Here is a 24,416-nt window from a genome sequence, read left to right as displayed (position 1 = left end):
TTCCTCTGGAATTTGCAGAGGTTCAGTATGTCATTGGAAACCTTGGCAAAATTCTGCAGATGTGTTGTGGAAATTATGCTGATGGCCTGTATCATGACCTGGTATGGCGGCACCAATATCTCTGTCTGGAAAGCCCTTCAAAAGAAAGTTAACACAGCCCAGTGCATTAATCTCCCCACCATCGAGAAAATCTATGTGGAACACTGTCATAGAGAGCAATCAAGGATCCACGCCACCCAGGACACGCTCTGTTCTCACTGTTGCCATCAGAAAAGAAGTATAGGTGCCACAAGACTTGTACCTCTAGGTTCAGGAATAGTTGCTACCCCTCAACCATCTGACTCCTGAACAACAGACTCATTCAAAAAACATTTCAGGAGTCTTTACTCATTATTTATTATTCAATATGTTTTTCTGTATTTGCACTGTTTGTTTACATTTATTTCTTTTTTCTTGAGTACAGATAATAGTTACTCGTAATTAGAAATTCTGTCGGGCATGCAAGAAAAAAGAATCTTCGGGTTGTATGTGATGTCATGGATATACTCTTGACAATAAATTTGAAGTTTGAACTTTGTTTTTGGACATCATACAGAATGATCCTCAGAAGTCAGATGTTAAGGAATTCCAAAGTTCACCATAATTAGAGATCTGGCTCAGAATCAGTTGACGATTGGATAAACCATTGAGCTTACATTTGTTATTCCAAGTACACGCTGGACTAAGTCAGAGAAATTAACTTGAATTCATGAAAGGTAATTATCATCTTTGTACTTAATAATGCTCAAGTTACGTGGACATCTCTTACAGTGTTGTGTCTGAATGGGTGGCAACTCTAATAGCTCAGCCATATACACAATCAGGCAGAATGTTTTTATAGAGTACAATTTTTTACTCTATCACATAGCCCATTTATAATGTGACACAAAATTGTAAGCCCCAATCATCTATTTTTTTCAATGCCTCTCTTGCTCTCCTTTTGCTAATGCACTGACATTCATCTCCAATAGTTTCCAAGACTAATATGAGGTATTTACTTGATTTCTTTCTCTGTGGATGTTGTCTTTGTGGTGTTTCAGTCTTTATCACAAACTGCACAATGCTGATCTGATGCTACGGGTTGCAAGCAATTTCCAAAGGCAGTGGTAAAAGGAAATATCTTACCGCGTTCAAGAGATTTGTTGATGCCTCCTGCTGACAGTGGACCATTGTGAAAGTTTGTCAGGCTGTCTCTTCTACTTGCTGACCTGACATTGCCATGATAACGATTGACCAAGATCTGCCTTAGAGCTTCACCCTTAATAAGGCAAAACAAATTGTTACAAAATCTGGAAGCTGTAACTGTTCATAAAAGAACAATATTTATCTGATTCGGCATCATGGAAAAAAGAAAACAAGAACTGCTTGAAGTTACATTCAACAACAATTCTTCCTGATCAGTACAATCATAGAAGACCATAACAATTTCCAAGACTGGACAATGCATTCCTAAGGTTGCATCTTGCAACATCTTCCTGATTGTTTTGTGGGTTTGGAAACAGGGGTTGAGGAGCCGTGACTTGAATTCTTCAAGCCCAGGTCCACTGCTGGACCAGAATGAAGGCCTTGCAGCTATGGAGGCATTGGAGGTGGTAGGAAATGTCTTTGACGGGACCCCCCTCTGCTTCTTTTTCTTTTGATCATGGTACTGGACTAAAAGGGCGCTCCTTTGTGCATCTTTTCACAGGGCAAACAAAGGAAAAATATTTTTGTGTCTGTGTATGTGACATTGAATGGAATCTAGGATCCTGAGCCCCATAACGGAAAACCTATGTCATTTCTGCTTTATTCATTGATGCCGGAAGCAGCTTCAACGTTTCACCTTTCACCAGATATTTAGCTTTGAACAAGAACATTTCAATGAAGAATACAAATCCTGATCGATAATCCTTTCGTGACTATATTCCCCACCTTTTACCTCCATGCCATTGTTCACATCTGCCTTTGCTCTTATCCATTTATGGATTCAACTGATCTTTGTTTTAAGTATCTCAGAATTGGCTATTTCAATTGTGACGTGGCTGGACTTCAATCAATTATCCAAAGCTTAGTCTAGTTTAGGACAGGAACTGCCAACTCCTGATCGATCTGCACTTGCTGGCAAACTGTGGCTCTCAGCCCAGCAACCTTCACATTTTTTACCTTACCCATGTCCAATACCACTCTCACGAAGAGAATTCTAGTCTTGTCAGCCCATAATTCTCCTTGTACCTCACTGCCTATTACCAAATTCTCTTCTTTTCTTCATGGTATCATTCACAAAATCTACCCATCTCTCCATGCTTTTGGCCCTTTAACGGAGCCTTTGTGTTTCATTACACTCAGTATCATATCTCTGTATGCTTATTTTGAAAGCCAGTTATCATTAGGGAAGATGGGTCAGTGATTCCCTTGCTCAGATGACAATTTATCTTTTGTGGGGAGATAGGTATTGGCCCCAATGATAAGATTACATTCAATCAAACTACTTGGATCTTTTCCAAAGTGCCCTGGATAAAAGGCTCATACCAGACCACCGTTACACTGGATTAAAAACAGTAGAGACTATCTTTCAGATATTGAGGAGCATCCAAAAGCAACACACACCGGCAGTGAGCTATTAACAACTTGAAGTCAAAGGACTCCCACCAGGCAGCGGGCTGCTGGAGATTGGCTCATGAGAATCAGTTATTGGAACCAGAATATTAGAGGATACTAAGGACAAGGCAGGCTCCCAAAGGGCCTTGGGTGCTGAAGTCTTCCCATTGTGTTGGAGACTTCGATCTTGTTTCAGGCTACTGATCGTTTGAACTGAACTGGAGCCTTGTAAGGCAACAGAGGCTGGGGGGGGGGGGGGGGGGGGTGTGGTGGGAGGGTTGGTGGTTGGGGAGACTTGCTTTTGCTTCTCTTTCTATCTGACAGGGATGCTTGGAAATTTCATGTAATACTGCATTTCTGTTATTTGATTTACTTAAAACAATCACATATACACAAAAAGCTATCAACCTTCATAATATTATTCACTGAAATGAACATGGCTCTAAAATAAATAAACATCAACTGTTGACTTCTGCAATTACATGCACCATGGGAGCTGATGCTGAGCAATGCCAATGTGAAATTTCCTCGGATTAGCTGCAGGCTCAACTCATTTTAACCAGAGGTGCTAAAGGTTTACATCAGTAAGCCTGAGCTTGTGGACTGTGCTAGGAAAATCAACAGCAAAACTTGACCTGCATTCACACCCTATACTATCACATAACCATTGGTTGAAAGTCTTCTGTTGAGGGTGCCACAGCATGACTAATTAAAGACAAGCAAAACAGTTCTGAAAGCAGAAAAACAGTAAGAGCTCGGGTGACACTGGAAAATACTGCCCGAATGCTTCTTGTCATTTGGATGTCAACTGAAGTATTTGGAAAAGACTATATTATTGTGAGTTCTATCAAATGTCATTATTCAACACTGTGGCCTAACACATTAATATAAACTGATGGCCCAGGAAATTGTTATAATTTCTATTACATTCAGTCTGACATATCTGAAAGTAAAGCCAATTCGGTCTCCAAACTGCTTATTATACTGAATATTAATAAGGAATTCAGAGTGATCTCCAAGGGCCAAATACCCTGCTCTTGTTTCAATGTTCTGTGCAACTCGTGTAAAAGCCCACTTTGGAACCTGGAAAGAACCCTGCCTGAACCGTAATTCTTTTTCTAAGAATGCTGCTCTACATAACAAATAAATAAATTTTTTTGCGACACGTAGATTTGACATTACAAATATAATATACGTCCAAGTCTGAATCTCACCTATTAAATTACAATGAAAACAAAAAGTCAAGAAAAACTGATGCCAAAGAGGAACCCAATCCTCTGTCCATAACCAAGTTGAAAGTTACCCAACATTGCCATGTCCTGGAAATAAATTCTTCCAACAGTACAAATGCAGGACAAACTCATCTGCTCCAACTTGTTGCTTTGGTAGTTATCAGCACTTGCCACTTACAAAAAGGAAACTAATCATATTTTTATCGTCTGCAGAGTAAATGGTTGTTATTTTGTGACTCTGCTTGGTACGAAAACACCTAAGAACAGAAGATAGATAAATGTTAATCGTAGTTTTGTTTGATCAACATGAAATTCAGATCATGTTCCAATTTTGATCGAGGATGCATTTGCTTTTAGAATCAGTTGTCTTTAAAGCACTTTTCGAAGCAAATTCAATTGGATGTAAAACGTGAGCTAACACTACAAATGGTATGAACTCACTCATTTACTTCAAGAATGTTGCAAATCAGATGTCCATTTCTCAGCTAGACACTATTTCATGCTGCTGTTCATCCTTATCTTAACAAGGTTAACATAAATTTTCTGTTTTCTTGCCATTTCTTGATCTGTAGTCCAACAATGAACCCAACTGTACAAGGGGTGGAATCAAAATATGGTGCCTGCTTAACATTCATATCACTTGACAAAGGGCAATGTTCCACATTGGAACAAGACAGAACCTGGTGAGCCAGCAAGTCTTCACAATACACCAAAAAGCAATAGTCAAAAGCTGAAACTATTTTGAAGGAGATCCATACAGAGCAATAACTCCTCAATTTCAGTGATAGTTCCCAAGATCACAACTGGGAGTTTAGTGTACTGCATTTAACTTGTTGAGTGACAGGTTCTAATTAACAGGTGGAGAAATCGGTGAACTTCTGGCCCAAGGCGAGGAATAATTTTATTCCTATTTCTTCAAAATATCGAAGAACTAAAACCAAAAAAAGTTTTTCTGAATGAAAAAAAATAATCTACAACATCAGAAAATCAAGGTCCAGAACAAAAGTGGCAAAAGCAACAGAATTTTGCTCATCATTTCATTTCTCCAGATGCAAGTTTGAAATGTTTTCAAGTCAAGTTGTTAAACTAAGCAGTTTCAACAATCAAGAGAAGCCCTTCCAAAGTGTAGCAACACACCCTCAATGTTCATAATTTACTGCGTTTTTAGGAAAACCACAGAACATAAATGTGAATTCAACAAAGGGCTGAGTGTCAGTCATCAGCTTCACGTCGGAGTCCAAAAATCTGCAGAAATCCTGGGACAAAAACTCATCATCGCATTCCTCCTACATGTGATATACTGCACAATCATAATCCAAGCTACCTCTTCTCAATCGCTCTTCTTTCTCCAGCCTCCTCCCCCTCCTCCTCACTGAAATGCAAAAACTGATTCATTCTATAAACACACAACTCATGATTAGGATTTTGACAGTGAATCACGTTTGTGGGAAAAAAAGACAAATATTTAGTTCCATGGTGCACACAAAGCCATTAATTTGCACATTCACATATTGCTAATCTTCAGAGATACCAATGCAATTGCCATGCCTTTGAGGCTTGAACTACTTGTTACCGTGCCTGGAAAATAAGCATTTTGGAAACAAGATTCCCTTTTTCAATGTTTTTCCACACAAAACAGTATCCTGCTTCAACCACTGTTTTTGCAATACACAATTATAATTATATTACACATATATTGTTATGGATCATGTCAATTTTCTCTAAAAGCAGACAATTCCATTTCTGAAATCCATAGCAAAGGCTTAATCTCTCAAACCAGTGCGTAAATTCCTGTGATTCCCATTTGGAAGTGTGCACACGCAGGTCTACCTACCCGTTTCTGATCTTCCAGCTGTTTCTGCGGCAGGTTTTGATCGGGCTCCTGGAAGAAGTATGGATATGCAGAAAACAAGATTTTCTTTAACAGCAGAAATCTAATTTCTTCACACCACTACCAAACATGGGTTAGCCATTAAAATGTCCCAAGCAATTCAGAATAGTATCCCTTCTGAAATCTTTTGTTAAGTAGTACAAAAGTGTTTCATCTCTGAAATTGTCAATAAATTGTAGGCATTTTATAAATTCTGCTCAAGCATGTTAAAAAGAAGGGATACTCTTAAGAGATAGGGAGAAATGTCAAACACATGCAAAGTTGCAGGAGCAGCAAGCAACATGCAATTTATGGGCAAAGCATTTTGTCATATCTACTCCTTGCAAGAGATAAAACACATGGGTGTATTGGTCAAACTAGTAGGTGGTGAAATGAACCAAACTCTCAGCAAATTCCACAACCAACCTGTGCTAAGTGTTAGCTCCAGCTTGAAATAAGTTAGCATAGAGAATAATGTCAGCAGATTGCCACACTCCATTTTCCTCTGGGTAACTCTACAATATTCCTTAAACATGGCAACAAAATGTCAGGGGTCACCTGAGAGGCTAATAAACTTTCCTTCTCTGCCTTTTTCAAACCTGTCCAAAGTTCTGGAACAGCAGTGAATGGAGCGAATAACAAGATAGATTTGACAAGTTACATGATCCACTACATTTCTACAGAAGTGTGATAGAACAAATCCAACATTTTCCAAACTACAAGGTCAGAATGCAGAAAGGTAAGATCAATCAGGACATCCCCACTTCAATCAACAACCCACCACAAACTGAAGTGGAAAAGCCATCAGGAGACATTCAATTTTTCAAAACTTCACATACTATGACCAAAACTTCAGTGAGTTAAATGCATTTTATGCAAATAACCACCTCTTTCATCTTTTCTGAGGCCTAGCAGGCTTGGGCTCGATTTGCAAGTTCATCAGGAATGTGTATGGGAATCTTCTAACCATTGGTGTGATGACTTTCTTGTTATGTTTGCCATTGTTTTAAAAATAATCAAGCCATGCAAGTTACTTGCTTAAATGAGAGCAGATAACCGAAGCGGTGCATTTTAAAAACATCAGCAAGATAAAATCCACCCAATGTGAACTTGTATTCCTAACCTCCTGACTCATTTTGTCCTTGGTCTCAATCAATCTCAGAATTCCTGTTTGAACACTAATTATCTGTTTCCTTATCAGTGAGGAATCATAGAAATCAAAATGAAAGAGGCTATTCTGCCCACCTTCTCAATGCTAGTTGAAAAAGGGCATCCAACCTAACCTTGTCTACCAACAGCAAGTCACAGCTCATCTAGTATACATCCAAGCACCATGTATATATGGTGAGGGGTATCAGCCTGCACCACATTGTTGGGCTGAAAGTTCAAGGCCCACACCATCCTCTGGGTGAAGAACACAAAAATGTTCAATTCCTCTCATCTTGCCAAATACTTGGTTCCTGTCTCATGGCTCTTAATCCCACTGCGAAAGGAAACGGTGTAATCAGTAGGCATTGCAAGAAATAATAGAGATTTATAACTCAGGTCATTATGCAAAGCAACATTCCCTTCAATAACTCGTTCTACACTTCCCACTACCTCAGGAAAGCAGCTAACAGATTAAAAGACCAATCTTCTCCTGTCCACACCATCTTCTCCCTACTCACCACAAGCAGAAGATATACAAATTTGAAAACATGCACCACCAGATTCAAGTAGAGTTTTTTTTCTCTGCTGTTACCAGATTGATGGTCTCATTTGTAAAATGTTGAACATCTTTTGTCACACTGTACACTACATTTGATTTATTTTGCACTCGATGTTGACTTGATAGCATACACAACAAAGTTTATCATTGTAGCAAAGTGCATGTGACCATGAAATGAAATAATCCTTTGCAGGGGTAGCAGTTTTAATGTGTCCAGAATAACCTTTTTCATGAAGGATAGATAAAGTTGTCTCCTCTCCATGATCCAGTGATTTCTGAGTGTGCTTTAAATCCCCTTTTGAAACCCTGTACTGAATCCACATCCACCAACCTTGCAGAGAATACATTGCACATCAAGATTCATCACAGAAACTGAAAATTCCCCTCTCTGCCCCAACCACATGGTGGCTTCTTTGCTCTTTATCATAAAACTGTACCCTCCCCATCAAACACCCTCAGTCTGGAGCATAAATTTCTCTGAACGTAAGAAAATGACAAAGAAAAACCATGATTTTGCACATTACCATCAGAAGTTCTCCTTGTCGCAATTAGATCCGACTAACATGAAAAAGATGTTTCCCCATCTGGACCAGAGGAACTATTTTATGGTTAATACATTCGACTTTTTTTCTGACATTTTGCCATCTTCTAACAATGTGCACACTGAACAGCTGAACTAAAGTGTGTCACTCAGAAGGCAACAGAGGCTCCTCACAAGTTAAAACGAAGCAGTATGTGAAAACGATCCGGATTAGATAAAGCTCCCAAAATCCACTTCATATTTAGTGCAAATAAATAAGCACACCTTTGATAGATAAAACCTGGTGTGAAGACAACAGCTACACTGCCAAATGATGCACGGAGCTATCACAACTGTAGTTACAGCTGCAACACTAGAAACAATGTCAATGAGAAAGTCAATTCTGCATTTGGAACATGAAATCTAGTGGTTGTGATTTAAAATGTTTGTGTTGAATAAATAACAGGCATAAAGGCTTCTATTCTGTTGCGATATTACTGTCTTCCAGCCAAACATATACACCAGTATATCTATTAAATAACTGAGCAAACATAAATTCCTGGAAATCACTAACCTAGAGGACCTGGACCCCACACACGAATGTCATCGTGAAGAAAACACCTCAGCGCTTCATATTCTAAGGGGTCTGTGGAAGTTTGATGTGACATCGAGAAACATGGCAAACTGCTACAAATGTGCAGTGGAAAGTGTACTGACCAGCTGCATCATGGTCTAGTATAGGGACACGCCCCTCCATCAAGAATATCTACATGGAATGCTGCCATCAGAGAGCAGTAGCAATCATCAAGCACCCAGAATGCTTTGCTCTCGCTGCTGCCATCAGGAAAGAGGTATAGGTGCCACAAGATTCACACCATGAGGTTCAGGAACAGATGCTACCCCTCAACTGCTACAAGCCCAGACAACAAACTCAAGCAGAAACTTACTTAAGGGCTCTTACTTTGCATATTATTTATGACTGAATATTTATTTTCTGTATTGCCCAGTCATTTTACTTGCACTACTTTCTTTGTGTTCATTTCTCTCTTTTGCACATGTCTTTTCTTGAGAACAGTTTTTAGAACTACCAATAAGTAGAAATTCTGCCCATCCCACAGGAAAAAGAACCTCAGGGTTGCAAGATACGTCATATAAAAAGCAGGCCTTGAAGAAGGGCTCAGGCCCTAGCTATCACTTGTACAATTTTGCCTCCTATGGATGCTGCAAGACCAGCTGAGTTTCTCCAGCAGTTCTGTGTTTTTACTGCAATTACAATACATTTCACTGCAATGTCTGTAGCCTGTTGTCTGTCAATAAATCTGAACTTTCAACCAGATAATAAATATCTGTGGTTGACAGTTCAAAAGAAAATTACTGGCTACAACCTGCTCTCATATCAGAAGTCTAAGTTCATGCTCTGCAAGGTGGAGGTTGGAGGCAGATACTAGCAAAAGATTTCATCCTGGTTGGCAGAGCACTTCAGCTCTGGCCCCTCAGTGTCCACAAAGCACCATCATTCATGTGAATGGAATCACTCACCTGATTAAAAGGGCAAATGCAATGAACTTGTTTGTGAATTTTATTTTATGTCTTATTAAGTTTCAAGCAATTTAAGCCATTTTAATGGCTACTTTTGCTCTATAATTCATAGATATTCAAATTAAGCACGAGTCAGTCAATTTACCCCTCTATCCTGCTGTTATTTAGTAAGTCCATGGATGATCTGATTGCAATTCATTTCAAGATTCACCTTCTTGTTCTGAGTATCTAACTTCTCTTTGAAAATATTAGCAGACCTTGCTTTCACTGCCAAAAGACTCAGGACACACAGCCTCATCTCTTCCTCACAATGGCAAACCTTTGTATTTAAAACAGTGACCCCAGTTCTCTTTGCAACATCCTATCATCACAGCATCTTACATTTCAATGATCCTCATTCGCTCTTTGAACATGATGCAACTCTGTTTAAACTTGTATAGTCATTTAATGCTCTGAAGGATAGCTTCATAGGCCAGTTGGTTGTGTCAAGGAACAAACCACTGTGTGGCTCAATGCTCGCACTTATTGTCTGAGTGCAACCCTTATTGCTGACATGAAGCAGCAATTCAAAGTAAAATAGAAAATACTCTTCGCACACCACCTCCCAGTTTTAGGATTGGTCCAAGTTCTCAGGATCCCTGTGATTTATTCAAATGAGTAGACTATGACATCAGCCATTTATGAGTCTGGACTGATTGGTGCGAAGGAGAAAGAGAAGGATGGGTCATATTGCCATGAATGTGAACATGGGGCTTTCTCTCAAAAACACTGGGAACATCAGGCTGAGAACCACAAAGAGAAAAGAGCTTGTATTAAAGCAAGTCCAATAGGTCAGGATAGCAAGTCTACACGTTGTTAAGACAGACTGGCTTCCACAATAACCAGGTCCACTGAGCAACAATTCACAAAGCATTAAGCAAACCACGTGCCTTGGTTGTTGAAAAAAAATTATCTCAAAGTCATACTAAGCAAAGCCACATGTTTGATATTCACAGTATGGATATGGTCCAACTGTGCAATGAATTGATGATGAAAAGGAGGGAATAAAAAACAAATAATAGTCAGAAACAAGCAAGTCAAAGATGCAGTCAGTAAAAGAAGAGACCTCCGGCTATAGTTATCGGAAACTGGAGCTCAAAAACTAAAGGCTCTGCGAGCTGGCCTTCCATTCATCATTTAAACTTGTGTGTCCACTGCATTAAACAGGAGACTTAATTTGGTGCATGACATATGCACTTTCCACATACTTTATGTGCAAGTTTCCAAGCTTTCACAAAGAATCAAACACATGGCATCATAACTGTTTAATGAGGTAAAAAATAAAAAGGAACAATGCCGACATTGCCTACTTGGACTCCTAATTAATAGGGTGGACAGGATTGCCATTGATAGACAGCAATCCATTCCAAACTCATTGCTACAGATGGCTGCGGAGACCAAGTCACTGGATACATTTAAGATGGTGGTAGACAAGTTCTTGATTAGAAAGGAAGAAGGCAGAAGAGTGGAGTTTAAAACGAAAGTAAATCCGCCATGATGGAATGGCAGGGAAAATTCAATGGGCCGAATGGCATACTTCTGCTCTTATGACTTGTGGTTTTGGTGATACCAGTATCAAAAATCAATGAGATAGCGAAATGGTTCCAGAAAAGGAGAGTTGAAATTCAAAAAGCATCAGGTGGATGATCAGTGATTGGCCTATCCCAATGCCACTAATAGTTCAATCCTCACCTCCACTATCATGTGGAGTTTTCTCAGTCTCCGGGTTTTCTCCAGGTGCAAACTGCTAGGCTGGGGAATGGAGTGAGATTAGCAAAGGTGGATGTTTGCTGGTTGGGGAGGACTTAGTAAGATCTCAGGTCTGCATCTCTGCTACATTACCATTGCCTTATCAAACAAACAGGCCCCTTGAAGCAATAGTGGTGTCAAATTTAAGAACCGGTAACTGGACAGTAAAGTACGCCTTTTATTTGATTCTAAATTTGATGCTCACCTAGAACATTGGCACTTCAGGACTATGGGAGAATTGCTTGGGTTCATAACCAGGCACCAGCACTATTTGGAAATGGTTCCGGAGCAACATCTGGCAGACATTGCAGATTCTGGTCGAAGAGGTGTGCAGAAACAGCTGCTTATAGAGTGGAGCACAAGGAAAGGAGCAAGCTCACCTCCAACATTGATTTACTCCAACTTGTAAAGCCTATTGCCTCCCCACCATGAAGAGTAAATAGAAACATAGCATTGTATTCACCACATGAAGGGCTAGAGTGTATAGCAGGTAAGAAAACTAAAAACCCTGAAGCTCCTTTGGAAAACTGGGTCAAATCAATATTTGGATATTGATGAATGAGGATTAAACCCACAAAGGTAGGCTGATGAATCTGGGATTCTAGCAGGACACCTTCCTTCAGTTTCAGGAAGAAAGGCCCTAAAGTAATTGGAGCCACCATTACTTAACTAAAGCAGAGTGAGTTGCTGCCATGGCTACTCTGAGAAGCAGAGATGGAGTGACAGCCTTTGGTGTTGCCACACCTCAAGGTCAAGGCCCCAGAATGTCTTTATGGCCTTCTAGCCAGTTTTAAGTGGATCGGGTTAGCTAACAAGTTAAAGACTTGAGACCTGTTGAGCAAGTGGGCCATGTCACAACGTGTCTGCACCATTAGGGTTGGCTAGTACTCACATTCAGAGTGGTGATCGAGCTTGATAAAACATTTTAATATCGCTTCATAGCAATTAAAGCAATCAGAAGTTGGATCCCAGAAGTTATGCAACAAAGAAGCACTTTTATATTCATATCTTGTTCTAGCTGCCTTCATTTCTCAGGCTCTCATTATCTATTAGCTCTTCAAATACCAAATCACATGACCCAAGGGAACAAGTCAGGTAATGAAAATAGAGGGGGAAAAATTGCAGATGCCAGACATCTAAAATTAAAAAAAACTCAAAATAATGCAAATACTCAGCAGGCCAGGCAGTGTCTGGGTTCAGAGACGTTGAACAGTTTTGATCTGGGACTGACAATAGCAAATCAATGCTGAAGCTTTCCACCACTTCCACATACAACAAAGAGTTAATGCCCCTTAGTGAAATCATTAGATCTGGTCTGATAAACCAAGCCAGTTTCTTTGGTTTGGCCCCTCTGGCACTAAAACCAGAATCAGTAGCAAACAAATTTCAGTATGTATGAACAATGTTAAAATCTGATGTGTGCAGATGAAAAAATACTGATTTTGACGAGTCAGACTAAAAGGAAGTAGTTCCCACCCAGAACTGACAAGTTACTGCATCTGTTCTGTTGCAAGCACAGTGTGCGATCAGTACAGGTTAAAAGTTTATAGTACATTTCCTCAGAAACACAATATTCATGTGAAATACGAGGGAAGAGATCTCTGATTAAGTTCAGTTTAAATGTTTGTTCTCTTTCCCATCACTCCCTAATTTTTTGCAGTAAATTTTCCCAGAGATTAACTCATTAAATCTCTTTTGCACATATTAATGCAGTGAATCACTGCAGCTGCCTATCAAGATGAACTTAAAAGTTCTTTAAGGGGGTTGTGCATCACAGAGAAGACTCAGTTCCAATGAGGCTGCCTCCAGTTTTAAAATCTGAGTCACAAAACTCGTACTTCAAGCTCAGAGGAACCCCAATGCCCCCACAAACTCTAGGTGGTGTTGCCCTGCAGGGTGAGTGACATCTTTTTCAGAGAATTATCAGACCAAAACTATGTTCACCTTTTGAACAATTCCTTTCCTCTCACACAAGAGAACTCAAGTATATCAAAGGAGAATCTTAACATTGATGCCAGCTCACCACGTGGGGGAGAGAGGGGGAATTAAAGCCGGGGAGAGCAGGGGAGAGAGAGAGAATTAAAGCCACTGAGAGACCTGGATTGACATGCTGCCTGGTATTTGATACTGATGAGCCCAGCCATCAGTGAGGTCACTTATTCTCACTACTGATTTTGATAAAGGGAAAAAAAAAGTCTTCTCTCAGTGGAAATTATCATCCTTCAAGTCTGGGCACCCCTGTGCTATACAAGCATCTGTAAAGTTCAAACTTGAAGAGCCCTATCATTCAAGGAAACCGTATGACTTGTCTCACCTTTCAATAACAGGGCAACCTGAAGGGGATTACACTGAATAAAGTCCTCCTCAAAGAAGTCATTATTATTACCTTGAAAACTCATCAATCATGTGGCACACAAAGTCCCAGAACAAGTAAAAGGATTTGATAATTCTGCTCAAAAATGGGTATTGACTTCACAACAAAGAAAATGATCCTGTTGCTTTTATGGTAAGATGAAGCATGTCCTTTCATTTCCACTTGAGGCAACAGACTTAAAAACCATACTTTAAAAATCTCAAATTATGTCACCAGCTTGTATTCAGGTTCAACTTGAGTGTCACACAAATGAATTCCCACTTGACCTAAAGGCATTTAGTGCAACCTGACAGAATTGGCACAAATACCAATGTACTAAAAGCCAATACGAGATGGTTCTTTGGAGGGCAAAGTCGATGAGAATGAATCAGCTTGCATCATGATGGTCGTGTTGATTGCCACAAAGTTCAAGCTGAACGACAAGCTTCCTCGTGTCCCAGCTGGTACATCAGGGTGATAGTGATGGAATGCGCAGGTCAGAAGTTCTTGCTTCCCAGTGAGCCTCACTTTACTTATTACAGTATTGGAGGCCATTCAGTCCAGTAGGCCCATACAGACTCCAAACAATCCCACTGGTCCCCTCCCATTTCCTTGCAACTTATTCCCTTTTCTCCCTTGCTTCTTACCGTTAACATTACAGTATCTCAAACAGTCAACTAACCTACCAACATATCTTTGGGATAGAGGTTTAGAAGTCAGGGCTGAACCCAACTCCTTGGAGCTGTGAGGCAACAACACTTAATTACTACTTGTTAAACGGGAGAAGTTGACGTAGTTCAGAGGAGTATGAATTCCATAGTGCAGAGGGAAGACATGTGAGGATGCCTTGTCTCGTAATAAAACACCTTACTAGACTGGTCAAACATTTAGAAGCTAAACACAATCTGCTGGACAAACTCAGCAAGTCAAACAGCATCAGTTTGACAAAAAGAAATGTTGATGCTGAGCCAAAACCCTTTATTGAAACTGGTTAAATATTGAAGAGAAAGTTGTGTAAAGCGGACAGAAAGAGTTGGGCTGGGTTAAAAATTCCAGCATCTGCAGTCTCCTGTGTTTTATTGGTCAAGCATTTAACTGCTCGCTGAACTGCTTGTTGGCTCTCGGGCAAGGAATCATTCAGTGTGGGGAGCATGTTTGGCTTAGCAATTAATGCAATGCCTTTACAGTGCCAGTGATTGGGACTGGGGTTTGAATCCTGCACTATGTCTGCATGGATTTTCACTGGGTCTCCAGTTTCCTCCCACCATTTGAAACGTACCAGGGGTGTAGATGAATTGGGTGTAAATCAGGCTGCACAGACTCGTGGACCGAAATGGCCTGTTACCGTGCTATATTTTAAAAAAAATTTAAATCCCTTCAAGGCATAGCCCCTCTCCATCTTTGCAACCACCCATCTTAGAATCTCCCCAATATTTGGGGCCATTAGATCATTCCCAGTTTTAGTTCCTTTAATTTTGGTAGCCATGAGCCACAATTACTGGAATTCCCCCTCTGCCTGCTTCCTCCATTAGAAACATGACCCCTGAAATGAAGTGGTGGGGGAAAACCACAAGTGGATTGGAGGAACTGAAGCCAGTGCTAAACATATCACAGGGTGACGGGAGTGAATTGCATGGCACCTCCCAAATTCTTCAGGAGATCTTGTTTCAAATGTTGGTGAACAGCACAACTGAGTAAGCAACAATCCCATCTGACTAGCACCATTGAAGATGCACTCACTGAAGTCATTAGGGTTGATGGATTTTGTTTCACACTGAACTTTGAAGATCCCTATTGTATTAGGAAGGCATTTTCTGGCTCATGGAAGAGGGAGAACAAATGCAAAAAATATATATATATCTATTACATTGAGGCAGTGAGCATTCACCTTCCTCAGGAGAAGCATGCTATTTGTTGTCATGGAAATGAACAGGAGGCTATCTTAATTCCTCGATCAGCCCATGGCTTAAATAGTTAGCACTACACAGCATCAAAGGAACTCAAGAGAAACACCCACTTCCGAAAAAACTCGCTGAATTGCTCAGATCAATTAAAAACCCTCGCTTCACTGTTGTACCACATTAATTAATGAGTACCTCAGCTTATGCATGAGAGCGTTTGACAGCCTGAACTTCCCACCTTGTTCTGCTTCTCGATCGATCTGTCTGCACTTTATCACTGATGCATCACAGTAACGAGCTGCACATTCTCACCCACCTCCACCACCCCCACCCCACCCCGTCCCCTCATACCCGCCCCCCCCCCACCCCTCACACAAATCCATTGGCAATTACTGCTGAAGGTCACACATCAGCTGAAGGGCCAGATTCCAGGAAACAAGCTGAGCTTATGTAACCGGATGACAGTTGCTGGCAACCACCCAGGAATCGTGCAGAAAGCAGAGGCGAAAAGAAAGGACAACCTTCTGCAGTTATAACAGACTCCTTTCGGTTCCCCCTGTCGGAGGAAGAGAAAAAGCTTCCACAACCTTGGGACAGAATGTAGAATCTGCATTAGCTGCGAATGCTTTTAAATTCAGCCAGTGGCTTTCTGTGATTTGAATAAAGTCTGTGCCGCATTCCTTTGCATGTGACGGTGATGTTTTCATCTGCACCTGCAGGCTCAAGCTCCTGCCTTTGATTCGAGTGCAAAATCCTGCCCAGCTGGTATAAAGTCATTAAAAAAATAAAACATTTAGAGACTTATTTCTTCTCTGCATTTGCAAGGAGATCCAACCAAGTGCTGGTATGCTGTTCATCATAAAAGTGGTCCTTTGCACCATTTGCTGTTACTGAATTAAAGAAGTAAAAGGTAAAGGCTCCATTATTGCCACGTAACACTACATTTAAAATGTAGCATACATGAAATTCTTTAACTTGTGACTACCGTAAGGCAGACAGTCGTTGTGCTTCTAGTCTCGCTGTTCCACCAGCAAGAAACTCCACAAAACCACACAGACAGGCAGACATCTCAATCAAAACCTGCCCTCATTCAGGTTTATCTCTCCTTCGATCCACCAGGAGCCAACTCTTCAATTCCCTCTTTATTCATTAATTTCTAAAATCTGCAATCATTTTCCAGTATAAATAGCACAAGCAATTTTTTTCCAATCCTATCTTAGGTTCATCTTAAAATTGCTTGCCTTACTCTAGCATACAACTGAATTCTCATTGGGCTTTGCAGCATTTGTTAAGAGTTTTTAAAAATTCTTAACTTTCTCAAAGCTGCAGTGTGTTACCTCCTGCCCACACCACCATCCTCCTTCACTGCATTCACACTCCCCCCCCCACCCCACTCCAGCTTTCCCACCCAAACCCATTACTCTTAAATCTGACTTATTGAAGTCACACTGCACACGTGTATGTGGTTAAACAATAAAATCTGCAGTTGCTGGAGTCGTGCAATACACAAATGTGATAGGTCTACCCGTTTTCCCTTATCCAGGCCTGAAATGTTGACTATCTTTCAGTTCCCATGGATGCTGTGTGACCTTCTGAGATTCTCCAGTATGTTTATATATTGCTGTAAAAATACTTAGTGGGTTTTGATAGAAAATGAGCACTGGGAAATGTGGCACATTTCAAGATGCCTGCAACATTTACAGCAAGAGATGGTCTGAAGGCATGCATTGCCAAACAATTAAAAGATTTGCCAATAAACATCATCTGAACAAGAATTGCTTTCATAAAAATAGATTGTTTCCTTCAGCATACATCCCTCTACATTGCAATTATCAAAAGAAAAATAAAGATAATACCTTTTTAATAATTTTTTTTTACAAAACACTCAAGGGATTTTGACATTGTCAACAAAGCCTGCAATTACTGTCCATTCATATTGGCCCTTAACAGAGCAGTGGTGAGTCATCTTCTTCGACTGCTGCAGTCTTTCTGTTGAAGAAAGCCTTGTTGTTCCATTGGGTCAGGAGATGATGTTAAACCCAGTAAAAACTAAAGCCTGCACTTGCTTTAATTCCTCGGTATCACAGCTCATCATATAGTCAGATAAAGGACAATGTGGTGAATTAATGTTCTGCTCATGACTGCTATGTTGGTAAACTCTCTCAATACTTGCAGCCATAGCAACATTATGTTGGATCATTCTGGCTTTTCCCAGGAAGCAACCCAGTTTTAAAGCGATGCAAACAATCTTAGAGTAAATAGAGGAATAGACAGCCTGAGTAACTCAAGTAAAGGCACTCAAAGTCACAGGAGTTTGGCCAGGCTCAGGAATGCCAGTGAAGGCTCAAGATGAGATCACAGCTCTCAATCCAGTAAAGCTCAAAATACTCAAAATCTTTTTTCAAAATCACACGACACAGCTTGCCATAAAGGGGGTGAGTGTGATCGAGCAATAAAACCAATACCAGGAGACCAAAAATAAAATGTGGCCTCATGTGACAGGTACCATATTACCAGTAATATGCAGATTCCTCGTCAATAAATTATTCAGTAAATTACAGTCTGATCTAAACCATCAAAGATGGACACAGCCCAATATACCAAGGATCTAAATTGGTCTTCCAGCTTGGATCTTTACCATTTCAGCAGTATTGGAATATAGGTATTAACTCATTGATTTTCAACTTGCCTGTTTGATTTTGACAGCTTCTTCCCGTAAATCCCGAGAAATGTAATGACCGACAGAGTTAACAAACAAAAACAGGCACAGCATGTCCAACCTCTCTTGGATCATGACCAGTCTCTTTTACAATTCCATTTGGCCATCATGGCCACACTTACACCATCACGAGACACAACCGGAGAATGCGAGAAGCCAAAGCTTTGCAGTTCAGCAACTGCATTTTACTTGCCTGCAACAAGCAAGGGGGGGGGGGGGGGGTAGGGTGGGGCTAACAAGAACTACTTTAAATCAACAATGAACACCACAAAGAATGCAGTAGCACTAAGCAGCACAACACTAGAGCAAAGAGCAAGGATGTAAAAAATGGGTAAATAAAAATAATCAACCTCTGCCATATCCAATTCATCGTCAAATGCAATCAGCTGTCAAAAGAAAGAAAGGAATCAGGGAATAATAATCATTAGTATACATATTGGTGTAAATCTTTTACTGAAAGCAAAGGTTAGATCAAATTCAAATTCATTTGAAGCTTAGCCAAGATAATTTTGAGATTGGTGTGCAAGGAATGTAATGCAAAATCATTTGCTGCTTTTGCAAGAACTAAATAACTGAATTGGAAAAGTTAAGTGGAGATGTGAATGATTAAAAATAGTCTAAATTTGAAGAAGAACAATGCTACATCCTCATCACCTCAGTGAAGGAACCACACTGATTGGAACAATGTTTTCAGATGCATTCAATTTTTACCCAAAACACAAGCCACACTGCTTTAATCGGAATTACACATTAGTGCCACAAATGACTGGAGTATAAATGCATTGGAAAAAAACCTTCTCTGAAATCCAGTGCAAGGAAATAAGACAAAGAATCATCTTTGGCTTAATATCCCAAAATTTGGCTTAGCATCTCAAAAGTGCTTCTCAGGATTTCTCTGCATAATCCCATTAACCACAGCTCTGTAGAAGACATGATGTGCTCATGATACTTAAAGTAAGTTAACTCTATCAACTTTATCTTAAAAAGTCTTGAGTTGAAGAGACTTCAAACTTCTGTTGCAAATAGACAACTTCTCAATTCTCTCATGAATCATTTAAGTATTGGTCAGATTGAAAAATTCGGCCAGATTTTGATATGGCCTTTTGAGAAATTTAACAGTCACTTCAGCACTAAGGTTGAACCCATTTTAATTTGTTAATACTGGAAGCTGCACAAAGTTTTCTTAACAGACATTAAAACCACAAGCTTTTAGATAATAGCCTGTCTCACCACGTCAATAGACTGCCAAATTCCAATGCTATATGTTAGTGAATGCACAAGAATTCCTGATTGTTCAGGAATGGTCAATACCATCTTGCCCAAAGTCTGCCCTCTTGTGAAAGTTAACATGTTAGTTCATTAAAAAAATGAATGGGGGTTGTTTTGTTTGTCATGTATCTCCAGAAGAAAATTATTAGACATTTGAATTAACATCTGTTCTCTCTAATTTTTGTGGAGTTTGTAAAGTCAGTGGTAAAAAACTTCATCTTAATATTGCCTTTGCTTTTCTATCCAAATCTGAGGAAAAATTAAGTTCAGTTTCTAGCTGCTTACCTTTAAAGGGGAATTGAAGGAGCACCCACCCCACTGCAGAAGAATCGTAGATATTCAGCAAATAAATCACAGTATCTAAAAAGCTGCACTGCTAAACTCTAAAATTCAAAGCACCAATTTAATCAAATTATTCTTTCTAAAGACAGTGAAGCATTTGTTCACCCTTCTTAATTTTTTTAAGTCAGTCAGAAATGACAAGTACAAGTAACATCTTATGACATTTAAAAAAAACTTCAATGAATATTAAATAATTTCAGATTGAGGTTTTGTTATATCATTAACCAAAGAATTGTTAATGCATTGATGTTTTTAAAAACTGCACTACATGTATGTTGACCAGAGTTCATTAATAAAATAGGAATCAGAATGAGGAACATATCCAGGCCTTCAATTGCAGTGCAGGATGTCCTTGGCATCTCTTTACATTCAAAAGCACATTCTTCATTCTATGACTAATACAAAGACTTCTGTGCCATTGACTCCTCTCTCAGAAAAATTGTGTGAGATAATTTGTGAAAGCCACCATTGTCGTAAGAGGATGCCAATACTTTGGATGACACAAAGGACTTTAGTCATACGAATGAAGAATGTGCTTTTGAATGTATAGAGATACCATTGGAAAAGAATAACATATAATTTAAGAAATAACACAGTATTCGAACAAATTTGGGAACCGTTCATGGAACACAACAGAGAAGTCCTACCGCGGACTTCCACCGCCTAAAATGACAGAAGGAGAAGAAGAGAAAATGAACTGACCCAGTATATAAAAGTAGATGACAGAAATTTCTTGTTAATTTTCATTGTGAGATGATATTGTTTAATGGGTTTAATGCATCATATAGGTTGAACGTTGAGTGGGTGGGGAGGGGAGGTGGAGGGAGGGAAGGGAGGGAAGGGAGGGGGGGGAAGGAGAGAAAATGGCACTGTGTATATTCAAGAGGGAAATGTTTGTATGTATTTTGGTTAGTATGGTTCATAGTGTGAAAAAATTTTAAAAAATTTAAAAAAAGGGAAAGTTATCTTAGAGGTAAAGTGATGCAGCGCATAATGTCCATTAAAAGTTGGAAGAGGGAAAAAAAAAAATCAACATTTCACATTGCTCTAAAGCCAGCTATCATTTAATCTGAGGTCAGTCTGGACCACTTAGAAATGAGACAGACAGCTGGGAAAGGAAGTGGTAGGTGGGTAAACTTGTAATGATATTGTATCTGCTAAGTCTAGACATTGCTTGCATACCATTTCCAGCTGCTTTCCAATCAACAAAAATGATTAATTTTTCATTGCTGAATATTGTGACAGAGTATATTTGGGAGATAAATTGGGAAAGTAGGTCACATGCAAACACTGTAAAACAGATCTTATTTGAAATCCTAGAGACATAGTGGCTTCTTACACCTTTTTGCAAGAGCTTTGAAGAGTGCTCAAGAGAATGTCATTAATGGATTATTGTTTACCAAGGCAACAGATGAAAGAGCAGGCTGCAGCCGCTGCTGTCTGAAAGGAGAATTTGCTGTTGTAAGAGGGTCATGTGGTTTTGCAAGTAGAGAGTCAAACAGATTTTCTCTCAGTCTCTATGTGTGTGCGTGCGTGTGTGAGAGAGAGAGAGAGAGAGAGAGAGACTCTGACAGTGTCAGCCAGCAGAAGTTGATGGAACTGAAACAGGACAAGCTTTTGGAAGACAGCCTGGTCGAAGTCCTTGTGGTTCATGCAAGAAGAGAAGACTGGCTGTCTAATGTTTCATTTAGAATAAGGGAAACAAAAAGGAACTCTGTGATGAACTGAAAGAAAGAGGTCATCATCTGGAGAACCCTGAAGGGGCAAGTTTCATCAACAAGACACTGAGGTGACTGATGGAAGTACATCAGTTGTGGATGTCCCGGAACAACACATCTCCCTCTGAAAACCAACAAGAACCTTCCTGAGTGGTAACAATTTACCTTTTGACCACTAAAGCCTGGTGAATTTTATACATGTTAAATTCTGTGCACAGCATAAAAATTGCCTGCAACCAGTGAACTTGGAGAAATGAGAAGTGAGATTGGACTGTGAACCAAAGAACTTTTCTGAACTTACACACACACATTACATACACATGCGCTTAGAATTACAAGGGGGTTAAGGTAAAGTAAGTTAATAGTGATAAGTTAAAGTATAATTCTGTTTTCATGTTTAAAGATAATTAAAATCAACTTTTGCTTAAGTAACCGTTTGTCTTGGTGAATATCTATTGCTGCTGGGTTTTGGGGTTCTCTGGGCTTGTAACAATATATTATTGAATTATCACTTAACTATCTGAACTTTTAAATCTTATTCACTACCTTACCTTCAGCCTCAATACCTTGGTGGTCACTTGGGAAGAATCAAGTTCCACTATATGCAAAGAGAATCAATTGAACTTTAAAGAGGTTTACATCTTTCATGTTCCTAGGTTTGCTCTCCAACTACCTTTGTAAACTATGATGGATTCTGAACAGGAGAATCACCTTGTTAATCCTGGCCTCGGCCGATCAGACATATCCTCTTTACCACATCCTTTCCTCCTTCCCCATCTTCAATTGCATCTTAAAAGCCAACTTGTTTTTCTCTGTGCATCCAAGTTAGACAAAGCATCTTCAACTTGAAAGACTAACTCTGTTCCTCCATTCATAGAAGCTGTTTGACGTACCAAGTATTCCCAGTATTTTTGGCTTTCATTTCAGAGATCAGTGATTTCATCAGTGAAGATACAGTCAAGAAATTTCATGTTCAGGATAAAGATCTTGTCAAAGGCCTTCAAGCCTGGAATGCCATCTCCATTGCACTGTCCAGCTTTTGTGCCACTAACAAAATTGTTCTCCAAAAACCACTGAGCATGGTTTCGTTCTATAATCAGCTAGGTAGATATTCAGTGGATTTCATTCTACCTCCATGCTAAAGAAGAGATGTGAAAAGATCATCGATGTATTGATATTAATCACTTCACTGTGAAGGAACAATTAGAGTCTATTGACTGAGTGATCAGAAGTGGCTCTACTTGTAAAACCAAGTCACTGAATGCCCATGAGATACAGTCAATCAATTGAATGAGCTGATTGATTTTAAAAGATCAACCAACTTCAAATAGCTAATAGCCCCTTTCACACTTGCAAGTGGACCCAAGATTTAATGGCCAATCGGCCTAAAAAGGGTCCAGTGTGAAACGAAAATCATCTTGACGTCATCTCACGCCAGGGATAGACAGCCTCAACCCCTAGTACAATCCCCAGTGTCTGCAGATGCTGGTGTTGCAATCAGGCAAGTGTGGAATGGGCAATTGCATTCTGGGATAGAAATGACCTAAGTTTTTGCGTAAGTGAAGGAACATGAAGGAAGAAAAGATTAAAATTAAGATATAAACATTGCCATGAGAAAGCTGCAGCAGGAGAGAGAGAGAGAGAGAGAGAGAAAGAGTGAGAGAATAAATAGCAATAGCGGACAATTTTTAAACAACGTGGGAAAGTACGTAGCGCTAGAGTGCACAATTTATAAAGACCATGGGAAAAAATGATGGCAGACCTGACTTCCAAGAATGCTGAGTGACAGAGAAACTCCTCTATGAATGATCTGTGCATGCAGCCGAACATAGTCCTGTCTGTGCCGCATGGCATTCTGGGAAGGCAGGTCCGCCATCGCCTTTTCCCAAGGTATTTCTAAATTGTGTGTCATAGCGCTACTAACTTTTCTACGCTGTATAAATTGTATGCAATAGCTCTACCAACTTTCCCATCCTGTATAAATTGTGCACGATAGCATTACCACAATGTTTAAAAATTGTCTGCTATTGCTAGCACTTTCCCATGGTCCCTTATAAAGGTTTATATAGGCTGGCACACAACAACAGGGGCTGAAGGGCTCATACTGTGCTTACATAAAGCTTAATTATGTTAAAATTAGACATAATTAATTTTGTTCAAATATAAGATCATAATGCATTGATCAGGATTTAGGGCAGGTCCACCATCACTCAATGCATCATGACATCACCAGTAGAAGATAGAACAGTCCTAACCCCAGGGATGGCTCCTTGCAAGTGTGAACACGTTCAGTGCCCCAGTTAGGAGTGGTCAAGTGTGAACTGCAAAATACGCCATTCCTGGGACACTGAACTGCCAATTTAGTGGGATCCAAGTATAAAAGGGGCTAACAATTGTACAACAGTACTGAACCAGGAGAATGACGAGTCATCCATGAAGCCACATGAATAGGCAACAAAATTTTCATACATTTAAAAAAAAACAAGCAATTAAACTCTTTGAAAGACAAAGTGGGGGGAGGTGAAGAAAGAACGAATTGGGAAAACACTCTCAAGGCAAATTAAAGCACAATATCATTTTCACCTGGGGACTTTGGAATAGCACAAGTTGCAGTTTACTTCATTTCCCTGGGGCATTTAAACTTATTACATTGGTTGATCAACGAGAACATGCTTTCAATAATCTGGGGTTGTAATCTACACAGCTTCTAACCTTCGGGCTTCAATTAAGACTCCAACACAGAAATTCAAATTTATTTCCCCAGGTTATTCACCCAGAAATTGAAATGAAGTCAAGCCAAAATGGATCATTACCAATGGATCAATCCTATCATCTCTTCTG

The 24,416-nt window shown here is 39.8% G+C and overlaps 1 protein-coding gene across 8 annotated transcripts in view; it reads right to left on the bottom strand.

Annotated features, from left to right (window-relative positions):
* itpr1b (inositol 1,4,5-trisphosphate receptor, type 1b) overlaps window positions 1-24,416 on the bottom strand; it is a 571,367-nt gene that overhangs the window by 258,322 nt on the left and 288,629 nt on the right. For 5 of the 8 annotated variants that reach the window (XM_069936919.1, XM_069936913.1, XM_069936915.1 and 2 more), the window contains 3 exons: window positions 18,597-18,632; window positions 5,683-5,730; window positions 1,165-1,297 (listed from right to left, as the gene is read on the bottom strand). In XM_069936919.1, coding sequence (XP_069793020.1) covers window positions 1,165-1,297; window positions 5,683-5,730; window positions 18,597-18,632 — 217 coding nt within the window. The remainder of the gene's footprint in view (window positions 1-1,164; window positions 1,298-5,682; window positions 5,731-18,596; window positions 18,633-24,416) is intronic. The other 3 variants (XM_069936920.1, XM_069936917.1, XM_069936916.1) reach the window with 2 other exon arrangements.

This window comes from Narcine bancroftii, chromosome 5 (assembly GCF_036971445.1).
Source record: "Narcine bancroftii isolate sNarBan1 chromosome 5, sNarBan1.hap1, whole genome shotgun sequence".
NCBI classification, from domain to species: Eukaryota; Metazoa; Chordata; class Chondrichthyes; order Torpediniformes; family Narcinidae; genus Narcine; species Narcine bancroftii.
Note: the sequence above shows the minus strand (reverse complement) of the source record. Positions and strands in the feature narration are given on the sequence as shown.